The sequence below is a fragment of the Carcharhinus amblyrhynchos genome, unplaced genomic scaffold (assembly GCF_965287045.1).
Source record: "Carcharhinus amblyrhynchos unplaced genomic scaffold, sCarAmb.v2.hapA scaffold_474, whole genome shotgun sequence".
NCBI classification, from domain to species: domain Eukaryota; kingdom Metazoa; phylum Chordata; class Chondrichthyes; order Carcharhiniformes; family Carcharhinidae; genus Carcharhinus; species Carcharhinus amblyrhynchos.
In genome coordinates, this window is record NW_027650214.1 from 22,133 (window position 1) to 45,561 (window position 23,429).

The 23,429-nt window shown below is 48.4% G+C and overlaps 1 protein-coding gene across 1 annotated transcript in view; it reads left to right on the forward strand.

The window, feature by feature from the left end:
* Positions 1-23,429, forward strand: part of LOC145339458 (sodium/potassium-transporting ATPase subunit alpha-2) — a 76,545-nt gene that overhangs the window by 19,168 nt on the left and 33,948 nt on the right. Inside the window, exons 4-6 of the mRNA XM_080183928.1 lie at positions 9,385-9,588; positions 16,744-16,857; positions 17,998-18,132. Of these exons, the coding sequence (XP_080040054.1) occupies positions 9,385-9,588; positions 16,744-16,857; positions 17,998-18,132 (453 nt within the window). The remainder of the gene's footprint in view (positions 1-9,384; positions 9,589-16,743; positions 16,858-17,997; positions 18,133-23,429) is intronic.

A 23,429-nucleotide genomic window follows, 5' to 3' on the forward strand; every position in this document is an offset into this window, starting at 1 on the left:
AACCTGGTTTCGATTCCCGGCTTGAGTCACTGTCTGTGCGGAGTCTGCACCTTCTCCCTGTGTCTGGGTGAGTTTCCTCTGGGTGCTCTGGTTTCCTCCCATGGTCCAAAAGATGTGCTGGTTAGGTGCATTGGCCATGCTAAATTCTTCCTCAGTTTTTTTTTAAGTTTATTATATTGCAAGTAGGCTTACATTAACACTACAATGAAGTTACTCTGAAAATCCCCTAGTCGCCACACTCTGGCGCCTGTTCAGGTACACTGAGGGAGAATTTAGCATGACCAATGCACCTAACCAGTATGTCTTTCAGACTGCAGGAGGAAACTCACACAGACACGGGAAGAACATGCAAACTCCACGTAGCAGTCACCCAAGCCGGGAATCAAACCCAGGTCCCTGGAGCTGTGAGGCCTCAGTACTAACCACTGTGTCACCGTCATTGTACCCAAACAGGCACTGTAGTGTGGAGACCAGGGGGGTTTTCACAATACCTTCATTGCAGTGTTAATGTAAGCCTTCTTGTGACACTGATAAATAAACTTTATAAAAACTAAATTTTAAATGCAACAACAATTTGTATTTTATGGGAAGAGATTCCACCTAGTATAAATGGCTATTCTTCTCATGAAGTACAAATTGTTGTTTCATTCACGTTTGGATTCTTACAAACATCCTGATGAGAGTAAAACAGGAAGCTTCAACATGTCTCTTCTTCAGTGGCACGCTATGTTTTATACAACCTATACAACCATGGGAGGAAACCAGAGCACCCAGAGGAAACCCACCCAAACACAGGGAGAAAGTACAGACTCATTACAGACAGTGACCCAAGCCTGGGTCCCTGGAGCTGTGAGGCAGTAGTGCTAATTACTGAGCCATTATCTCACCCTTTTGGTATTAATGCGAGTGTCCTGATGAGTGCAAGACAGAAAGCCTTCATGTGACCCTTTATTGATGCAGCTGGTTTGTATTTTCACAGTAAGAAGTCTCACAACACCAGGTTAAAGTCCAACAGGTTTATTTGGTAGCAAAAGTCACTAGCTTTCAGAGCGCTGCTCCTTCGTCAGGTAAGTATTTTCACACACAGGTTGGGGGAGGGATGTTGTGGTCAATATATGATGAGGTCTCCCGGAATGCGCCATGCACTTCAAAGTGTTGAAGGGGCAGTAACAATCTGAGGTTTTCCTTTTCCACAGTGGGGTGTCCCTTTTGGTACCAATTTAACTTTTTGGAGAAGGACTCCACTGGACCTGCTATGCCTGACCCATTCTTTTGGGACAGGATAGCATCTACCGCCCTCTCCCTGTGTCACTGGCATCAACAGCTAACTTGAACAGCTGATTGAAGTTGGGCATGGCCAACAGTGATCAAGATGGCTTTCAGCTTCTTCAAAGAATGCTGCCAAACACACAACTCTCATTTATTTTTCTTTGTAACAAGTCTGCCAGTGAGTTGGCTGTAGTGCCACCTCCCCCCCCCAAACCCTGGTTGTTTGGTCTTCAGGTTTGGGGACGGGGTCCTTGGTGACACTTGCCCCTGATGCAATGCAGGCCCCCCTGGGTTTGTGGCTCGAAACTGTTGCAAACTGCCCCTTTGAGAGATTTACCACAAACATCAGCTGGCTGCAATCCTCCTGCTTCCTGCAGTTCCAGGTGATCCCTCCAGGTGTCATTGTGTCATCAAGACACAACAAGATGTTAGCAAGACATCAACAGTACATCACGCAGATAGGGAGCCCGCCCAGCACCCGCATCATTTTGCTTCTGGAATGTGGCTTTGGCATTTTGTTAGTAGAACTCTGCACTGGGAAAGACTGTCTGGGGTGGCAAAGGCAGAAATTCCTCCAGCCCAGAGTATCGAGGGAACCTGCCAGTATCCCTTTTTAACAGGTCCAATTTTGATATAAATGTGTTACGTCCTACCCTGGCCCCCTCCCCCTCACATCAGGGGGAGACAGTGACAGAGCAGTAGTGTCACTGGATTAGTGATCCAGGGGGTGGGGGGATGCCAAGGGTTCAAATACACCAGGAATTTTAACCTGATGCTTAAATCTGGATTATAAATTAATATTCTCAACCTTTTTTTATTCTTTCGTGGACATTGCTAAGTGGGCCAGCATTTATTGGCCACTTCCAATTACCCTTGAACTGGGTAATCATTGTAGAGGGCATTCAAGAGGAAACCAAATTGCTGTGGGTTTGGAGTCATATATAGGCCAGACAGAGTAAGGATGGCAGATTTCCTTCCCTAAAGGGACAATAGTGAACCAGGCGAGCTTTTATGACAATTGACAATGGTCATTATTAGACTTTTCTTCTTTTAATTAAAATCAAATTTCACCATCTACCATGGTGGGATTCGAACCGGATTTCCAGACCATTACATAAGGACATAAGAAATAGGAGCAGGAGTAGGCCATCTCGCCCTTCGAGCCTGCCCCGCCATTCAATAAGATCATGGCTGATCTGAAGTGGCTCAGTTCCACTTTTCCGCTTTTTCCCAATAACCCTTAATTTCCTTGTCTGTCAAAAACCTATCTACCTGTGACTTAAATATATTTAGCGAGGTAGCTTCCACCACTTCAACAGGCAGAGAATTCCAGAGATTCACCACCCTTTGAGTGAAGGAGTTCCTCCTCAACTCTGTTCTAGAACTCTGTTCTAAACTGCCCCCCCCCCCTTATCTTGAGGCTGTGCCCTCTAGTCCTGAAAGCCATTACCCTGGCTTTCTGGATAACAAGACCAGAATGTCACTGCCTCCTCCATAGTGGAGACCATGACACGTCGTTGATTGTCGTAAAAATATATCTGACTCATTAGTTCCCTTTTAGCAAAGCCAAATCTGTTGTCCTAATCTGGTCAGACATATTGACCTATGACCCCGGGTCCACAGCAATATGGTTGGCACTAATTGTCCTCTACAGTCAATTCCAGGGCAGTAGAGGGTAGGCAAAAAAAAACAGGCTTTGCCAACAATGAGCACATCCCATGAATGAACTTTTCAAAAATACAAGTAAGGAATTGGGTCAGAGGACACTCTGCAAATGAGGTGATGCTTTTCAGATTGATTAACAAGGCAGGGGAATTTACAAAGAATGGTAGGACCTTAGAAAGTACAGATGACCTTGGGGTGCAGCTCCATAGATCCTTGAAGACGGGAAGAAAAGGTAGATAAGGTAGATGGAATACTTGCCTTTATTAGCCTAGGCATAGAATATCAGAGGAGGAATGTTGGAGCTGTAGAAAACATTCGGGAGGCCACAACTGGGGTATTGTACGCAGTTTTAGTTGTCACACTATAGGAAGAATGTGATTGCACTGGACAGGGTGCAGAGGAGATTCACCAGGACGTTGCCTAGACTGGAGTGTTTCGGCTATGAAAAGAGACTGGATAGAGGTTGTTTTCCTCAGAGCAAAGAAGGCTGGGGAGGGGTGGGTGTTGGGGGGGAGGGGAGGGTTCAGTGGGTGGTGGTGGCTGGTGGCAAGGGGGTGTCATCGAGATGTACAAAATGATGAGGAACATAGATAGGGTGGTTGGAAAGAAACGTTTTCCTTGAGGAGAGGGGTCAATAATCAGATTTAAAGTAAGAGGCAGTAGATTTAGAGGGGATTTGAGGAAAAATGTTTTCACCCAGAGGGTGCTGGGAATCTGGGACTCACTACCTGAAAGGGTGTAGAGGTGGAAACTGTCACAACATTTAAGAAATATTTAGATGAGGATTTGAAATGCCACAGGACACAAGGCTACAGACCAAGTGCTGAAAAATGGGATTAGGATAGGTGCTTGATGGCTGGTACAGATGGGCCAAAAGGCCTCTTGAGATGCTATAAAACTCTAAGGGCGGGATTTTCTGGCCACGCTTTCCCCAAGTCTGCAAATTTCCACCCAAGGTCAATGAACCTTTGCGTGGTCCACCCCCGCTTGCTACAATTCCCGTGGCAGCGGGACTGAAAAATTCCACCCTATGGTTGACTTTCCTTACTGCCTGATGTGGAGATGCCAGCGTTGGACTGGGGTAAACACAGTAAGAAGTCTCACAACACCAGGTTAAAGTCCAACAGGTTTATTTGGTATAAACGCTAGTGGCATTTACTATCAAATAAACCTGTTGGACTTTAACCTGGTGTTGTGAGACTTCTTACTTTCCTTACTGCCTGACAGTGCTGTGTTTGCTTATTCTCCTCCCAGCTCTGCTCCTTTTGATTTGACACAGAGGACACATAAATAGGGGCTATTAATTAAATAAATCACTTTGCCAATTGTCTTGCCCACTCTATGTGGGCCACTGAGCTGGGGCATTAAGCAGTTTGCCCTGTGAGGGTGAGGTCCTGGTCCTGCATATCTGCTCATCTCTTTGTGACTGTGTGTGAAGTTGTAAGACTCTCCCAGGACCACTCCCAGAATACACATATGTAACCGAACATGGAAGGTTTGTCCCCAGCTCCTCGACTAGCCTCAGGGCCCCCCTCACCTCCTCTTCAGAAACCTATTCAAAGCAACTGAAGCCAGTGGGCTGGTTGGCTGAGTCCTGGGTGGGGAACAGGAGAAATCCCAGCCCTTTGTCCCAGGCATGGTAGGTACTCATGACAAAAACATAAGTCATTATGATCAAACAGTAGGCCACTCAGCCCCTCGAGCCTGCTACCCCATTCAATAAGATCACAAATAATCTGATTGTCACCCCAACCCCAAGTTCTTGCCGACCCCCGATAACCTCTCACTTCCCCCGCGCCCCCCGCCTTGTTAATCAAGAATCTATCCAGCTCTGCCTTAAAAATATCCAGAAATCTCTATTTCCATTGCCTTAAGGAAGAGAGTTCCAGAGACTCCCCACTCTCAGAGAAAACAAAAATTCTCCTCATCTCTGTCTCAAATGAGTGACCCCTCATTTTTAAGTAGTGACCCCTGGTTCTAGATTCTCCCACAAGAGGAAACATCCTCTTCACATCGCCGTGTCAATACCCCTCAAGGGCTTTGAAGAGGAGTCACACAGACTCAAATTTAACTCTTTCTCTCTCCACAGATGCTGCCAGACCTGAGTTTTTCTAGCATTTTCTGTTTTAAATTAAGTTCCCTCAGAATCTTCTATGTTTCAATTTAGTTACCTCTTAAATCTTCTAATCTCCAGCAGATAAAAGCCAAGCCTATCCAGCCATTCCTCAAAGAACAACCTATTCCTTGTGTTAGTGTAGTAAACCTTATCTGAACTGCTTCCAACACATTGGCTTCCTCTGGAGTTTCACAGATGTCACTCTTCAGCCAATTCAATTCGCTCCATCTAGTATCAGGAAATGGCTGAAAACACTGGACACTACAAAGGCAATAGGCCCTGACAACATTCTGGCAATAATACTGAAGACTTGTTCTCTACAATTTGCTGCACCCCTAGCCAAGCTCTTCCTGTACAGTTTCAACACTGGCATCTACCCAATAATGTGGAAAATTGCCCTGGTATCTTTGAAACAGGACAAATTAAACCCAGCCATTGCCAACCCATTAGTAAAATGATGGAAAGTGTCATCACCCCGCTATCAAGTGGCACTTATTCACCAATAATCTGTTCACAAACACTCAGTTTAGTTACTGACGTCACTCAGCTCCTAACCTCATTAAAGCACAAACAGAAAATGCTGGAAAATCTCAGCAGATCTGACAATATCTGTGGAGAGAGAATAGGGCCAATGTTTTGAGTCTGAATGACTCTTCGTCAGAGCCGAAGCTTTGGTTCAAACTAAAAGAGCGGAATGCCTGAGATGAGATGAGAGTGATTGCCCCTAATCAACACAAAATTTGGCCAAGTTTGGTACCAAGAAGCCCTGGCAAAACTGGAATTAATGGGAATCAGAGAAAACTCTCTGCTGATTCGAGTTGTACCTGACACAAAGGAAAATGGTTATGGTGGTTGGAGATCAATCATCTCAGCTCCAAGACATTTCTGTAGGAGTTCCTCAGGGTAGTGTCCTAGGCCCACCCATCTTCAGCTGCTTCATCAATGACCTTCCTACCATCATAAGGTCAAAAAGTGGGGATGTTTGCCCTTGATTGTACAATGTTCCGCACCATTCACGACTCCTCAGATTTGTGAAGTAGTCCATGTCCAAATGCAGCAAGACCTGGACAATATCCAGGCTTGAGCTGACAAACAGCAAGTAACATTCACATCACGCGAGGGCCAGACAGCAGCCATCTCAAATGAAGGAGAATCTAACCGTCTCTCCATGACATTTCATGATGTTGAGAATAGGGGATATCGTTGTATCCCCTATTCTCAACATCCTGGAGGTTACAATTGACCAGAAATTGAACTGGACCAGCCATATAAATACTGTAGCTACAACAGCAGGCCAATAATCTGGCCCTCGCGTGATGAAGCAGCTGAAGATGGGAGGGCCTACGACACTAGCTACAACAGCAGGCCAGAAGCTAGGAATTCTGTAGCAAATAACTCACCCCCTGACTCCCCAAAGCCTGTTCAGCATCTACGAGGCACTAGTTAGGAGTGATGGAATACTCCCCACTTTTACCGGACCACATTTGGAATATTGTGTGCAGTTCTGGTCACCTCACTATAAGAAGGATGTGGAAGCATTGGAGAGAGTGCAGAGGAGATTTACCAGGATGCTGCCTGGTTTGGAGGGTAGGTCTTATGAGGAAAGGTTGAGGGAGCTGGGGCTTTTCTCTTTAGAGTGGAGGAGGATGAGAGGTGACTTAATAAAGGTTTATAAGATGATGAGGGGGATAGATAGAGTGGACATGCAGAGACTATTTCCTTGGGTGGATGTAGCTGTTTCTAGGGGGCATAACTTTAAGATTCATGGTGGGAGATATAGGAGGGATGTCTGAGGTAGATTCTTTACTCGGAGAGTGGTTGGGGTGCCTGCTGTGATAGTGGAGTCGGACACTTTAGGAATTTTCAAGTGGTTATTGGATAGGCACATGGAGCACACCAGAATGATAGGGAGTGGGATAGCTTGATCTTGGGTCTGGACATAGCACAACATTGAGGGCCGAAGGGCCTGTACTGTGCTGTACTGTTCTATGTTTCTTTTCTGGATGAGTGCAGCTCCAGTGAAGCTCAAGAATTTTTGACTGACACCCTTATCCATAATCATTCACTTTCACCACCAACCACACTTAGTCGCAACCATGTATACCATTTACATTGCAGGAACTCACCAAGGAGCCTTGAACAGCACATTCCAAACCCACAACCACTACCATCTAGAAGGACGAGAGCAGCAGATCCCTGGAAATACTTCCACTTGGCGGATCAGCCATTCCTTCTAAATCATAGAATCTATAGCATGGAGACATTCTCATCGGCTCAAACTGGTCCATGCTGACCAAAAAGCTTATCTAAGCTTTTATCATTTGCCTTCATTTGGCCTATAATCCATCTAAACCTTTCCTATCCATGTTTGCGTCCAAATGCCTTTTAGATGTTATCAATGCCCCTGCCTCAACCACTTCATTCCACATGCGTTCCACCCCCTGTGTATAAAATTGCTCCTCAGTTTCCCATTATTTCTTTCCCTCTTAAACCTTTGCCCACTAGTTCTCGATTCCCCAAACCTGGGAAAAAGACTGAGTGCATTCACCGTATCCATGCCTCTCATGATCTTATACACCTCTATAAGATCATCCCTCAGTCTCCAACGCTCCAGAGAAACAAGTCCTAGCCTATCCAATCTCAAGGAGGAATCTGAAGGAGTTGGTTTGCAGGTGCAGCAGGTAACTAAGAAGGTAAATGGAATTTTGTCCTTCATTGCTAGAGGGATGGAGTTTAAAAACAGCGAGGTTATGTTGCAGCTGTATAAGGTGCTGGTGAAGCCATACCTGGAGAACTGTATACAGTTTTGGTCTCCTTATTTGAGAAAGGATATACTGGCACTGGAGGGGCTGCAGAGGAGATTCACTCGGTTGATCCCTGACTTGAGAGACTGAGTAGACTGGGGCTATACTCATTGGAATTCAAAGAATGAGAGGAGACATTATAAAAACATATCAGATTATGAAGGGAATAGATAAGATAGAAGCAGGGAAGTTGTTTTCGCTGGTGGGTGAAACCAGAATGAGGGGGCATAGCCTCAAAATAAGGGGAAGCAGATTTAAGACTGAGTTGAGGAGGAACTTCTTCACACAAAGGGTTATGAATCTGTAGAATTCCCTGCCCAGTTGAGGCTACCTCTTTGAATGTTTTTAAGGCAAGGATAGATAAATTTTTGAACAGTAAAGGAATTAAGGGTTATGGTGAGCAGGCGGGTAACTGGAGCTGAATCCACAAAAAGATCAGCCATGATCTTATTGAATGGCGGTGCAGGCTTGACGGGTCAGATGGCCTACTCCTGCTTCTAGTTCTTATGTTCTCCCTACAACTCAGACCCTTGAGTCCTAGCAAAGTCCTTGTAAATCTCTTCTGCACTGTCTCCAGTTTAATGACATCTTTCCTATAGCAAGGTGACCAGAACTGAACACAGTACTCCAGGTGCGGCCTCACCAAAGTCTGTACAACTGCAACATAACTTCCCAACTTCTATACTCAATGCCCTAATCAATGAAGGCCAGCATGCCAAAAGCCTTCTTCACTGCCCTATCTCCCTGTGACTCCATTTTTAGAGAACTGTGCACCTGAAGTCCAAGGTCCCTCTTCCATAATACTCCCTCAGGTCCTATCATTCACCGTGAAAGCCCTATCTTGATTTGCCTTTTCAAAATGCAATACCTCACACTTGACGTGTATTGAACTCCATTTGCTATTTCTCGGCCCACTTCCCAGCTGATCAAGATCCTGCTGCAATTTTTGATAACCTTCCTGTCTACAATTTTAGTGTCATCTTCAAACTTACTGATCCTGCCTTGTACATTCTCATCCAATTCATTGATATATATATATATAAAACAAATAGCAATGGACCCTCAGCACTGACCCCTGAGGCATCACTGAGTCAAAATCCTGGAACTCACTCCCTAACAGTACTGGATGTTGCTACACCATGTGAACTGCAGGGCTTCAAGAAGAAAGCTCTCTGCCACTTTCTCAAGGGCAGCTAGGGATGGGCAATAAATTGCCAATGACATCCACATCCTGTCTCTTTTTTTCTTGCTCGTGCTGTCTGTCTATCTTTCGCTTCCACAATTCCACTTTCTATGTCTCCCTTTCTCATGTGCCCATTCTTTACTCTCTCTGGTAAATCCTCCCTCTCTCCCCTTATCTCTCTTACTGTCTCTCACATTCTCCCCTACTCTCTGAAACTACCAATCTTTCTGCCCAAGGCTCTCCGATTCTCCCCTACCCACACATACACACACTCGTTCTCTTTATGTCTCCCTTTCTCTCAGACCAACCCTCCCTTGATCTCATAAATCTCTCTTTTCACCCCCCAGGGTTTGACATCTGCCCGTGCAGCTGAGATTCTGTCTTTGGAGGGCCCCAATGCCCTGACCCCACCTCCAACCACTCCAGAATGGGTCAAATTCTGCCGTCAATTATTTGGCGGCTTCTCCATCTTGCTGTGGATTGGGGCTGTTCTCTGCTTCCTGGCCTACAGTATCCAGGCAGCAATGGAGGAAGAACCATCGAATGATAATGTGAGTCCCTAATCCAAAAATCAGTTCACGTGAGTGTGTTAATATTTACAGGGGGGTCTCCAGGAGTGTGTTAATATTTACAGGGGGGTCTCCAGGAGTGTGTTAATATTTACAGGGGGGTCTCCAGGAGTGTGTTAATATTTACAGGGGAGTCTCCAGGAGTGTGTTAATATTTACAGGGGAGTCTCCAGGAGTGTGTTAATATTTACAGGGGGGTCTCCAGGAGTGTGTTAATATTTACAGGGGGGGGTCTCCAGGAGTGTGTTAATATTTACAGGGGGATCTCCAGGAGTGTGTTAATATTTACAGGGGGGGATCTCCAGGAGTGTGTTAATATTTACAGGGGGATCTCCAGGAGTGTGTTAATATTTACAGGGGAGTCTCCAGGAGTGTGTTAATATTTACAGGGGGTCTCCAGGAGTGTGTTAATATTTACAGGGGGGTCTCCAGGAGTGTGTTAATATTTGCAGGGGGGTCTCCAGGAGTGTGTTAATATTTACAGGGGAGTCTCCAGGAGTGTGTTAATATTTACAGGGGAGTCTCCAGGAGTGTGTTAATATTTACAGGGGAGTCTCCAGGAGTGTGTTAATATTTACACGGGGGGCCTCCAGGAGTGTGTTAATATTTACAGGGGAGTCTCCAGGAGTGTGTTAATATTTACAGGGGAGTCTCCAGGAGTGTGTTAATATTTACAGGGGAGTCTCCAGGAGTGTGTTAATATTTACAGGGGAGTCTCCAGGAGTGTGTTAATATTTACAGGGGGGGTCTCCAGGAGTGTGTTAATATTTACAGGGGGGTCTCCAGGAGTGTGTTAATATTTACAGGGGGGGATCTCCAGGAGCGTTAATATTTACAGGGGTGTCTCCAGGAGTGTGTTAATATTTACAGGGGGGGATCTCCAGGAGTGTGTTAATATTTACGGGTGGGTGGGGCGGTCTCCAGGAGTGTGTTAATATTTACAGGGGGATCTCCGGGAGTGTGTTAATATGTACAGGGTGGTCTCTGGGAGTGTGTTAATATTTACAGGGGGGGATCTCCAGGTGTGTGTTAATATTTACAGGGGGGTCTCCAGGAGTGTGTTAATATTTACAGGGGATCTCCAGGAGTGTGTTAATATTTACAGGGGGGTCTCCAGGAGTGTGTTAATATTTACAGGGGGGTCTCCAGGAGTGTGTTAATATTTACAGCGGGGGATCTCCAGGAGCGTTAATATTTACAGGGGTGTCTCCAGGAGTGTGTTAATATTTACAGGGGGGTCTCCAGGAGTGTGTTAATATTTACAGGGGGGGATCTCCAGGAGTGTGTTAATATTTACAGGGGGGGATCTCCAGGAGTGTGTTAATATTTACGGGTGGGTGGGGCGGTCTCCAGGAGTGTGTTAATATTTACAGGGGGATCTCCGGGAGTGTGCTAATATGTACAGGGTGGTCTCTGGGAGTGTCTTAATATTTACAGGGGGGGATCTCCAGGAGTGTGTTAATATTTACAGGGGGATCTCCGGGAGTGTGCTAATATGTACAGGGTGGTCTCTGGGAGTGTCTTAATATTTACAGGGGGGGATCTCCAGGAGTGTGTTAATATTTACAGGGGGTCTCCAGGAGTGTGTTAATATTTACAGGGGAGTCTCCAGGAGTGTGTTAATATTTACAGGTGGGTCTCCAGGAGTGTGTTAATATTTACAGGTGGGTCTCCAGGAGTGTGTTAATATTTACAGGGGGGTCTCCAGGAGTGTGTTAATATTTACAGGGGGGTCTCCAGGAGTGTGTTAATATTTACAGGGGGGTCTCCAGGAGTGTGTTAATATTTACAGGGGGGTCTCCAGGAGTGTGTTAATATTTACAGGGGGGTCTCCAGGAGTGTGTTAATATTTACACGGGGGGCTCCAGAAGTGTGTTAATATTTACAGGGGAGTCTCCAGGAGTGTGTTAATATTTACAGGGGGGTCTCTGGGAGTGTGTTAATATTTACAGGGTGGTCTTCAGGAGTGTGTTAATATTTACAGGGGGGGATCTCCAGGAGTGTGTTAATATTTACGGGGGGGGGTCTCCAGGAGTGTGTTAATATTTACAGGGTGGTCTCCAGGAGTGTGTTAATATTTACAGGGGAGTCTCCAGGAGTGTGTTAATATTTACAGGGGAGGCTCCAGGAGTGTGTTAATATTTACAGGGGGGGTCTCCAGGAGTATGTTAATATTTACAGGGGAGTCTCCAGGAGTGTGTTAATATTTACAGGGGGGGTCTCCAGGAGTGTGTTAATATTTACAAGGGGGTCTCCAGGAGTGTGTTAATATTTACAGGGGGGGATCTCCAGGAGCGTTAATATTTACAGGGGTGTCTCCAGGAGCGTGTTAATATTTACAGGGGGGGATCTCCAGGAGTGTGTTAATATTTACGGGTGTGTGGGGCGGTCTCCAGGAGTGTGTTAATATTTACAGGGGGATCTCCGGGAGTGTGTTAATATGTACAGGGTGGTCTCTGGGAGTGTGTTAATATTTACAGGGGGGGATCTCCAGGTGTGTGTTAATATTTACAGGGGGGTCTCCAGGAGTGTGTTAATATTTACAGGGGAGTCTCCAGGAGTGTGTTAATATTTACAGGGGATCTCCAGGAGTGTGTTAATATTTACAGGGGGGTCTCCAGGAGTGTGTTAATATTTACAGGGGGGTCTCCAGGAGTGTGTTAATATTTACAGCGGGGGATCTCCAGGAGTGTGTTAATATTTACGGGTGGGTGGGGCGGTCTCCAGGAGTGTGTTAATATTTACAGGGGGATCTCCGGGAGTGTGTTAATATGTACAGGGTGGTCTCTGGGAGTGTCTTAATATTTACAGGGGGGGATCTCCAGGAGTGTGTTAATATTTACAGGGGGGTCTCCAGGAGTGTGTTAATATTTACAGGGGAGTTTCCAGGAGTGTGTTAATATTTACAGGGGGGTCTCCAGGAGTGTGTTAATATTTACAGGGGAGTCTCCAGGAGTGTGTTAATATTTACAGGGGAGTCTCCAGGAGTGTGTTAATATTTACAGGGGAGTCTCCAGGAGTGTGTTAATATTTACAGGGGAGTCTCCGGGAGTGTGTTAATATTTACAGGGGAGTCTCCAGGAGTGTGTTAATATTTACAGGGGGTCTCCAGGAGTGTGTTAATATTTACAGGGGATCTCCAGGAGTGTGCTAATATTTGCAGGGGAGTCTCCAGGAGTGTGTTAATATTTACAGGGGAGTCTCCAGGAGTGTGTTAATATTTACAGGGGGGTCTCTGGGAGTGTGTTAATATTTACAGGGTGGTCTTCAGGAGTGTGTTAATATTTACAGGGGGGGATCTCCAGGAGTGTGTTAATATTTACGGGGGGGGGGTCTCCAGGAGTGTGTTAATATTTACAGGGGGGTCTCTGGGAGTGTGTTAATATTTACAGGGTGGTCTCCAGGAGTGTGTTAATATTTACAGGGGGGGATCTCCAGGAGTGTGTTAATATTTACAGGGGGTCTCCAGGAGTGTGTTAATATTTACAGGGGGGGATCTCCAGGAGTGTGTTAGTGTTTACAGGGGGGTAGAACATAGAACATTACAGCGCAGAACAGGCCCTTCGGCCCATGATGTTGCGCCGACCAGCTTTTTTAAAAAAAAACACTAACCCACTAATCTAAACCAGTCTATCCACAGATCTCTTAAACGCCCCCAAACTAGGCGCATTTACAGCTGCAGCTGGCAGGGCATTCCAGTCCCTCACCACCCTCTGGGTAAAGAACCTACCCCTGACATCAGTCCTATAACTACCCCCCCTTAATTTAAAGTCGTGCCCCCTCGTGCTAGCTTTCTCCATCCTAGGAAAAAGGCTATCACTATCTACCCTGTCTAAACCTCTAATCATCTTATATGTTTCAATAAGGTCCCCTCTTAGCCACCTTCTTTCCAGCGAAAACAACCCCAAATCTCTCAGTCTCTCCTCATAGGATCTCCCCTCCATACCAGGCAACATCCTGGTAAACCTCCTCTGCACCCTCTCCAAAGCCTCTACATCCTTCCTGTAATGTGGGGACCAGAACTGCACACAATACTCCAAGTGCGGCCGCACCAGAGTTGTGTACAGTTGCATCCCAGTTGCATCTGGGAGTGTGTTAATATTTACAGGGGGGTCTCTGCGAGTGTGTTAACATTTACAGAGGGGTCTCCAGGAGTGTGTTAATATTTACAGGGGAGTCTCCAGGAGTGTGTTAATATTTACAGGGGAGTCTCCAGGAGTGTGTTAATATTTACAGGGGGGGATCTCCAGGAGTGTTAATATTTGCAGGGTGGGATCTCCAGGAGTGTGTTAATATTTACAGGGGGGCGGGTGGTCTCCAGGAGTGTGTTAATATTTACAGGGTGGTCTCCAGGAGTGTGTTAATATTTACGGGGGGGGGGGGTCTCCAGGAGTGTGTTAATATTTACAGGGGGTCTCCAGGAGTGTTTTAATATTTACAGGGGGGTCTCCAGGAATGTGTTAATATTTACAGGGGAGTCTCCAGGAGTGTGTTAATATTTACAGGGGAGTCTCCAGCAGTGTGTTAATATTTACAGGGGAGTCTCCAGGAGTGTGTTAATATTTACAGGGGGGTCTCCAGGAGTGTGTTAATATTTACAGGGGAGTCTCCAGGAGTGTGTTAATATTTACAGGGGAGTCTCCAGCAGTGTGTTAATATTTACAGGGGAGTCTCCAGGAGTGTGTTAATATTTACAGGGGGGTCTCCAGGAGTGTGTTAATATTTACAGGGGAGTCTCCAGAAGTGTGTTAATATTTACAGGGGGGTCTCCAGGAGTGTGTTAATATTTACAGGGGGGTCTCCAGGAGTGTGCTAATATTTACAGGGGAGTCTCCAGGAGTGTGTTAATATTTACAGGGGGGTCTCCAGGAGTGTGTTAATATTTACAGGGGAGTCTCCAGGAGTATGTTAATATTTACAGGGTGGTCTCCAGGTGTGTGTTAATATTTACAGGGGGGGATCTCCAGGAGTGTGTTAATATTTACAGGGGAGTCTCCAGGAGCGTGTTAATATTTACAGGGGGGGATCTCCAGGAGTGTGTTAGTGTTTACAGGGGGGTCTCTGGGAGTGTGTTAATATTTACATGGGAGTCTCCAGGAGTGTGTTAATATTTACAGGGGAGTCTCCAGGAGTGTGTTAATATTTACAGGGGGGTCTCTGGGAGTGTGTTAATATTTACAGGGGGGTCTCCAGGAGTGTGTTAATATTTACAGGGGGGTCTCTGCGAGTGTGTTAACGTTTACAGAGGGGTCTCCAGGAGTGTGTTAATATTTACAGGGGAGTCTCCAGGAGTGTGTTAATATTTACAGGGGGGGATCTCCAGGAGTGTGTTAATATTTACAGTGCGGTCTCCAGGAGTGTGTTAATGTTTACAGGGGGGTCTCTGGGAGTGTGTTAATATTTACAGGGGGGTCTCCAGGAGTGTGTTAATATTTACAGGGGGGGATCTCCAGGATTGTGTTAATATTTAGAGGGGGATCTCCAGGAGTGTGTTAATATTTACAGGGGGATCTCCAGGAGTGTGTTAATATTTACACGGGGGGATCTCCAGGGGTGTGTTAATATTTAGAGGGGTGTCTCCAGGAGTGTGTTAATATTTAGAGGGGTGTCTCCAGGAGTGTGTTAATATTTACAGGGGGGTCTCCAGGAGTATGTTAATATTTACAGGGGGGTCTCCAGGAGTATGTTAATATTTACAGGGGGGTCTCCAGGAGTGTGTTAATATTTACAGGGGTGTCTCCAGGAGTGTGTTAATATTTACAGGGGGTCTCCAGGAGTGTGTTAATATTTACAGGGGGGGGATCTCCAGGAGTGTGTTAATATTTACAGGGGGGGGATCTCCAGGAGTGTGTTAATGTTCGTGATGTGGATATGCCGGCGTTGGACTGGGGTAAACACAGTAAAAAGTCTGACAACACCAGGTTTACCCGAAAGCTAGTGAATTTACTATCAAATAAATCGGTTGGACTGAAACCTGGTGTTGTCAGACTTTTTACTATGTTAATGTTTACAGGGGGTCTCCAGAAGTGTGTTAATATTTACAGATATATCCAGGGAGTGTGTTAATATTTACAGAGAGACCCAGCAGTGTGTTAGTATTTATAGAGGGTCTCTGACTGTGGGTTAATATTCACAGTTAGATCTGGGGAGAGTGTTAATATTCACAAGAAGATCCCGTAAGTATGTTAATCATATATAAATCATAGAATCCCTACAGGTCATTCAGCCCATCAAGCCTGCACCAACAACACTCCCATCTAGGGCCTATACCAATAACTCCATGTATTTACCTTGATCACCCCCCTGACACTAAGGAGCAATTTAGCAAAGCCAATCCACCTCTCCTGCACATCTTTGGACTGTGGGAGGAAACTGAAGCACTCGGAGGAAACCGACGCAGACACGGGGAGAATGTGCAGACTCCACACAGGCCGAAGCCAGAATCGAACCTGGGTCTTTGGCACTGTGAGGCAGCAGCGCTAACTAGTGCTAATATTCAGGGGAGACCCCGGGAATGCATTAATATTTAGATATTTCCAGGACTTTGTTAGTCATGGAGGGGTCACCAGGAGTGTGTAAATATTCACAGGAGTTTTCCTAGACTGTGCTAATATTTATAGGGGTCTCCAGAATTGTGTTATTATTTACTGGGCGTCTCCAGAGGTGTGTTAATATTTACAGGGGGGTCTCCGGGAGTGTGTTAATATTTATAGAGGGTCTCTGGGAGTGTGTTAATAATTTTTACTGGGGGTCCTCAGGAATGTGTTATTATTTACAGGGGTCTCCAGGAATGTTTTAATTACAGGCATCTCCAGGAGTGAGTTAATATTTACAGCGGTTTCCAGGAATGTGTTATTATTTACAGAGGGTCCCCAGGAATGTGTTATTATTTACAGGGGTCTCCAGGAGTGAGGTTAATATTTACAGCGGTTTCCAGGAGTGTGTTAATATTTATAGGGCTCTCCGGGAGTATGTTAATTTTCACAGGGAGATCCCAGGACTGTGCTAATACTAATGAAAGTTTGGGATCTGCACTCTCTGCTGTCTCTCTCTCTCTTTTTATCTTTCTCTGTCTCTCTCTCTGCCTGTATCTTCTTTCTCTTTCTCTGTCTCTCTCTCTGTCTCTCTGAACTGCAGTTATACCTGGGCGTCGTTCTGGCTGCGGTCGTGATGATCACTGGCTGTTTCTCCTATTACCAAGAGTCAAAGAGTTCCCGAATTATGGATTCCTTTAAGAGTATGGTCCCTCAGGTAGGTGCTTGGAGGTGAAGGCAGAGGCAGCTCAGAACCTGAAGGAGGTGGGAATAACAGAGGAGGGCTCTGAGAGGGGGATGGCAGGGGATTTAGTCAAGGGAAGGGTGGGACCTCAGGCTGGGCAGGGCGGCAGTTCAGTGAGGGGAAGAGGAAAGTCATGGGCTGTGGGGCATATGCGTGAAGGAGCTCAGGAGAAGGAGAGGTGGGAGGGCTCAGAGTGAAGGAGGTGGAAGGGGGCTTAGAATGATGGAGGTGGAGGGGAGGGTCTCAGCATGAGGGAGGAGGAGGGGAGGGTCTCAGGATGAGGGAGGAGGGGGAGGGTCTCAGGATGAGGGAGGTGGAGGGGAAGGGGCTCAGGATGGGAGAGGTGGAGTGGAAGCGGCTCAGAGTGAGGGACATGGAGGGGAAGGGACTTGTGTCAAGAACTTGGAAGTGAGTTTGGGGTGGGGGGGTCAGCATGGTAACATTTCTCTGACACTGCAACTCTCGTCTTCCTCTTTCCTTCCCCTCTGCCTCCACCTGCCCTCTCCCTCCACCTCCCCTCTCCCTTCACTTCCCATCTACCTCCTCTCTCTCCCCTCTGCCTCCACCTCCCCTCTGCCTCCACCTCCCCTCTGCCTCCACCTCCCCTCTGCCTCCACCTCCCCTCTGCCTCCACCTCCCCTCTGCCTCCACCTCCCCTCTGCCTCCACCTCCCCTCTGCCTCCACCTCCCCTCTGCCTCCACCTCCCCTCTGCCTCCACCTCCCCTCTGCCTCCACCTCCCCTCTGCCTCCACCTCCCTCTGCCTCCACCTCCCCTCTGCCTCCACCGCCCCTCTGCCTCCACCGCCCCTCTGCCTCCACCGCCCCTCTGCCTCCACCGCCCCTCTCCATCCATCTTTCCTCTCCCTCCCCTCTGCCTCCACCTCCCCTCTGCCTCCACCTCCCCTCTGCCTCCACTGCCCCTCTCTATCCATCTTTCCTCTCCTTCCGCTCTGCCTCCACCTCCCCTCTACCTCCCCTCTCCCTGCCCTCCACCTCCTCCTCCCTCAACCTCCCCTGTCCCTCCCCTCTGCCTCCACCTCCCCTGTCCCTCCACTTCCCCTCTCCTTCCCCTCCTCCACCCCTTGTCTCTTCGCTGCTGTTTCCTCACACAGCAAGCCTTGGTGATTCGCGAAGGAGAGAAAATTCAGATCAATGCTGAGCAGGTTGTGACTGGTGACCTGGTGGAGGTGAAGGGGGGAGATCGCATCCCAGCAGACCTTCGCATCATCTCTTCTCATGGCTGCAAGGTAAGACAGAGAGAAAGAGACACACGCACACACACACAGTGAGACACAGAGAGAGACACAAAGAGAGATAGAGAGAGAGAGAGTGAGAGAGACAGAGAGAGAACAGAGAGAGCGTGAAAGAGACAGAGAGAGAGTGAGAGAGACACACAGAGAGACAGAGTCAGAGAGAGAGTCACAGAGAGAAAGTGAGACAGACACAGAGAGAGCGACGGAAAGAGAGGGGGAGCAACAGAGAGAGAGAGGGGGAGCGACAGGGAGAGAGAGAGAGAGCGACAGCCAGAGAGAGAGAGAAAGAGAGAGCAACAGACAGAGAGAGAGCAACAGAGAGAGAGCGACAGACAGCGAGAGAGAGTTTCAGACTGAGAGAGAGAGAGTGACAGACTGAGAGAGAGAGAGAGAGATCGACAGACTGAGAGAGAGAGAGCAACAGACTGAGAGAGAAAGAGAGCGGCAGACAGAGAGAGAGCAATAGAGAGAGAGCGACAGACAGCGAGAGAGAGAGCAACAGACTGAGAGAGAAAGAGAGCGGCAGACAGAGAGCAGCAGACAGAGAGAGCAAAAGACAGAGAGAGAGAGAGCAACAGACAGAGAGAGAGCGGCAGACAGAGAGAGAGAGAGCAGCAGACAGAAAGAGAGACCAACAGTCAGGGACAGAGAGAGAGCGACAGACTGAGAGAGCGCGGCAGACAGAGAGAGAGAGCGACAGACAGAGAGAGAGAGAGCGACAGACAGAGAGAGAGAGCAACAGACAGAGAGAGAGAGCGACAGACAGAGAGAAAGAGAGCGACAGTCAGAGAGAGAGAGAGAGCGCGTGACAGACAGAGAGAGAGCGCGTGACATACAGAGAGAGTGTGACAGACAGAGAGAAAGAGAGAGCGACAGACACGAGAGAGAGAGCGACAAACAGAGAGAGAGAGAGCAACAGAGAGAGAGAGCAACAGACAGAGAGAGAGCGATAGACAGAGAGAGAGAGTGACAGACAGAGACGGAGAGTGACAGACAGAGAGAGAGAGCGACAGACAGAGAGCGACAGACAGAGAGAGAGAGAGCGGCAGACAGAGAGAGAGAGAGCGACTGACAGAGAGAGCGACTGACAGAGAGAGCGACTGACAGAGAGAGCGACAGACAGAGAGAGACAGCGACAGAGAGAGAGCGACAGACAGAGAGAGAGAGCGACAGACAGAGAGAGAGAGCGACAGACAGAGAGAGCGACAGACAGAGAGAGCGACAGACAGAGAGAGCGACAGACAGAGAGAAAGAGAGCGACAGTCAGAGAGAGAGCGAACGACAGACAGAGAGAGCGTGTGACAGACAGAGAGAGAGAGTGTGACAGATAGAGAGAAAGAGAGAGCGACAGACAGAGAGAGAGAGCGACAGACAGAGAGAGAGCGACAGACAGAGAGAGAGAGCAACAGACAGAGAGAGCGACAGACAGAGAGAAAGAGAGCGACAGTCAGAGAGAGAGAGCGAACGACAGACAGAGAGAGAGCATGTGACAGACAGAGAGAGAGAGTGTGATAGACAGAGAGAAAGAGAGAGCAACAGACAGAGAGAGAGCATGTGACAGACAGAGAGAGAGTTTGACAGAGAGAAAGAGAGAGTGACAGACAGAGAGAAAGAGAGAGCGACAGACACGAGAGAGAGAGCGACAAACAGAGAGAGAGAGAGCAACAGAGAGAGAGAGAGCAACAGACAGAGAGAGAGCGATAGACAGAGAGAGAGTGACAGACAGAGATGGAGAGTGACAGACAGAGAGAGAGCGACAGAGAGAGCAACAGACAGAAAGAGAGAGAGAGTGACAGACAGAGAAAGAGAGAGAGAGAGCGACAGATGGAGAGAGAGAGCGACAGACAGAGAATGGGAGCGACAGACAGAGAGAGAGAGTGACGGACAGAGAAAGGGAGAGAGAGCGACAGAGAGAGAGAGCGACAGACAGAGAGAGAGAGTGACCGACTGAGAGAGAGCGACAGACAGAGAGAGAGAGAGCGACAGACTGAGAGAGAGAGAGAGAGCGACAGACTGAGAGAGAGAGAGAGCGACAGACAGAGAATGGGAGCGACAGACAGAGAGAGAGAGTGACGGACAGAGAGAGGGAGAGAGAGCGACAGAGAGCGAGAGAGAGAGCGACAGAGAGAGAGAGAGCGACAGACAGAGAGAGAGAGAGTGACAGACTCAGAGAGAGCGACAGACAGAGAGAGAGAGAGCGACAGACAGAGAGAGAGAGAGAGCGGCAGACAGAGAGAGAGAGCAAAAGACAGAGAGAGAGCGACAGAGACAGAGAGAGCAGCAGACAGAGAGAGAGAGAGCGGCAGACTGAGAGAGAGAGAGCGGCAGACAGAGAGAGAGAGACAGAGCGGCAGACAGAGAGAGAGAGCAACAGACAGAGAGAGAGAGCAACAGTCAGGGGGAGAGAGAGAGAGCGACAGACTGAGAGAGAGAGAGAGCGGCAGACAGAGAGAGAGAGCGACAGACAGAGAGAGCAACAGACAGAGAGAGAGCGAGCGACAGACAGAGAGAGAGCGAGCAACAGACAGAGAGAGAGCGAACGACAGACAGAGAGAGAGCGACAGACAGAGAGAGCGTGACAGACAGAGAGAGAGAGTGACAGACAGAGAGAGAGAGTGACAGACAGAGAGAAAGAGAGAGCGACAGACAGACAGAGAGAGAGAGAGCAACAGAGAGAGAGAGAGCAGCAGACAGAGAGAGAGAGCGGCAGACAGAGAGAGCGACAGACAGAGAGAGAGTGAGCGACAGAGAGAGCAAGCGACAGAGAGAGCGAGAGAGCAACAGACAAAGAGAGAGAGAGCGACAGACAGAGAGAGAGAGTGAGCGACAGAGAGGGTGAGCGACAGAGAGAGCAAGGGACAGAGAGAGCGAGAGAGCAACAGACAGAAAGAGAGAGAGAGCGACAGACAAAGAGAGAGCGATAGACAGAGAGAGAGTGACAGACAGAGATGGAGAGTGACAGACAGAGAGAGAGCGACAGAGAGAGCAACAGACAGAAAGAGAGAGAGAGTGACAGACAGAGAAAGAGAGAGAGAGAGCGACAGATGGAGAGAGAGAGCGACAGACAGAGAATGGGAGCGACAGAGAGAGAGAGAGCGACAGACAGAGAGAGAGAGCGACAGACAGAGAGAGAGAGTGACCGACTGAGAGAGAGCGACAGACTGAGAGAGAGAGAGAGCGACAGACTGAGAGAGAGAGAGAGCGACAGACTGAGAGAGAGAGAGAGAGAGCGACAGACAGAGAATGGGAGCGACAGACAGAGAGAGAGAGTGACGGACAGAGAGAGGGAGAGAGAGCGACAGAGAGCGAGAGAGAGAGCGACAGACAGAGAGAGAGTGACAGACTGAGAGAGAGCAACAGACAGAGAGAGAGAGAGAGAGCGACAGACTGAGAGAGAGAGAGAGCGGCAGACAGAGAGAGAGAGAGAGCGGCAGACAGAGAGAGAGAGCAAAAGACAGAGAGAGAGCAACAGAGAGAGAGAGAGCAGCAGACAGAGAGAGAGAGAGCGGCAGACAGAGAGAGAGAGAGAGAGCGACAGACTGAGAGAGAGAGAGAGCAAAAGACAGAGAGAGAGCAACAGAGAGAGAGAGAGCAGCAGACAGAGAGAGAGAGAGCGGCAGACAGAGAGAGAGAGAGCGGCAGACAGAGAGAGAGAGACAGAGCGACAGAGAGAGAGAGAGCGACAGAGAGAGAGAGAGCGACAGACAGAGAGAGAGAGCGACAGACAGAGAGAGAGAGTGACCGACTGAGAGAGAGCGACAGACAGAGAGAGAGAGAGCGACAGACTGAGAGAGAGAGAGAGCGACAGACAGAGAATGGGAGCGACAGACAGAGAGAGAGAGTGACGGACAGAGAGAGGGAGAGAGAGCGACAGAGAGCGAGAGAGAGAGCGACAGAGAGAGAGAGAGCGACAGACAGAGAGAGAGAGAGAGTGACAGACAGAGAGAGCGACAGACAGAGAGAGAGAGAGCGACAGACTGAGAGAGAGAGAGAGAGAGCGGCAGACAGAGAGAGAGAGCAACAGAGACAGAGAGAGCAGCAGACAGAGAGAGAGAGAGCGGCAGACAGAGAGAGACAGAGCGGCAGACAGAGAGAGAGAGACAGAGCGGCAGACAGAGAGAGAGAGCAACAGACAGAGAGAGAGAGCAACAGTCAGGGAGAGAGAGAGAGCGACAGACTGAGAGAGAGAGAGAGCGTCAGACAGAGAGAGAGAGCGACAGACAGAGAGAGCAACAGACAGAGAGAGAGAGCGAGCGACAGACAGAGAGAGAGCGAGCAACAGACAGAGAGAGAGCGAACGACAGACAGAGAGAGAGCGACAGACAGAGAGAGCGTGACAGACAGAGAGAGAGAGTGACAGACAGAGAGAGAGAGTGACAGACAGAGAGAGAGAGTGAACGACAGACAGAGAGAGAGCGAACGACAGACAGAGAGAGAGCGAACGACAGACAGAGAGAGAGCGAGCGACAGACAGAGAGAGAGCGAACGACAGACAGAGAGAGAGCGAGCGACAGACAGAGAGAGAGCGAGCGACAGACAGAGAGAGAGCGAACGACAGACAGAGAGAGAGCGACAGACAGAGAGAGCGTGACAGACAGAGAGAGAGCGTGACAGACAGAGAGAGAGAGTGACAGACAGAGAGAAAGAGAGAGCGACAGACAGACAGAGAGAGAGAGAGAGCAACAGAGAGAGAGAGAGAGAGCAACAGAGAGAGAGAGAGCAGCAGACAGAGAGAGAGAGCGGCAGACAGAGAGAGCGACAGAGAGAGAGTGAGCGACAGAGAGAGTGAGCAACAGAGAGAGCAAGCGACAGAGAGAGCGAGAGAGCAACAAACAGAAAGAGAGAGAGAGCGACAGACAGAGAGAGAGAGTGAGCGACAGAGAGGGTGAGCGACAGAGAGCAAGCGACAGAGAGAGCGAGAGAGCAACAGACAGAAAGAGAGAGAGAGCGACAGACAAAGAGAGAGAGAGAGAGCGACAGACAGAGAGAGGGAGCGACAGACAAAGAGAGGGAGCGACAGACAAAGAGCGAGAGTGACAGACAGAGAGAGGGAGAGAGAGCGACAGACAGAAAGAGAGAGAGAGCGACAGACAGAGAGAGAGGGAGGGAGCGGCAGAGAGAGAGAGGAGAGAGCGACAGAGAGAGAGAGCGACAGACAGAGTGACAGACAGAGAGGGAGAGTGACAGACAGAGACACAATGACAGAGAGAGAGCGAGCAACAGACAGCGAGCGAGAGAGCAACAGACAGAAAGAGAGAGAGAGCGACAGAGAGAGTGACAGACAGAGAAAG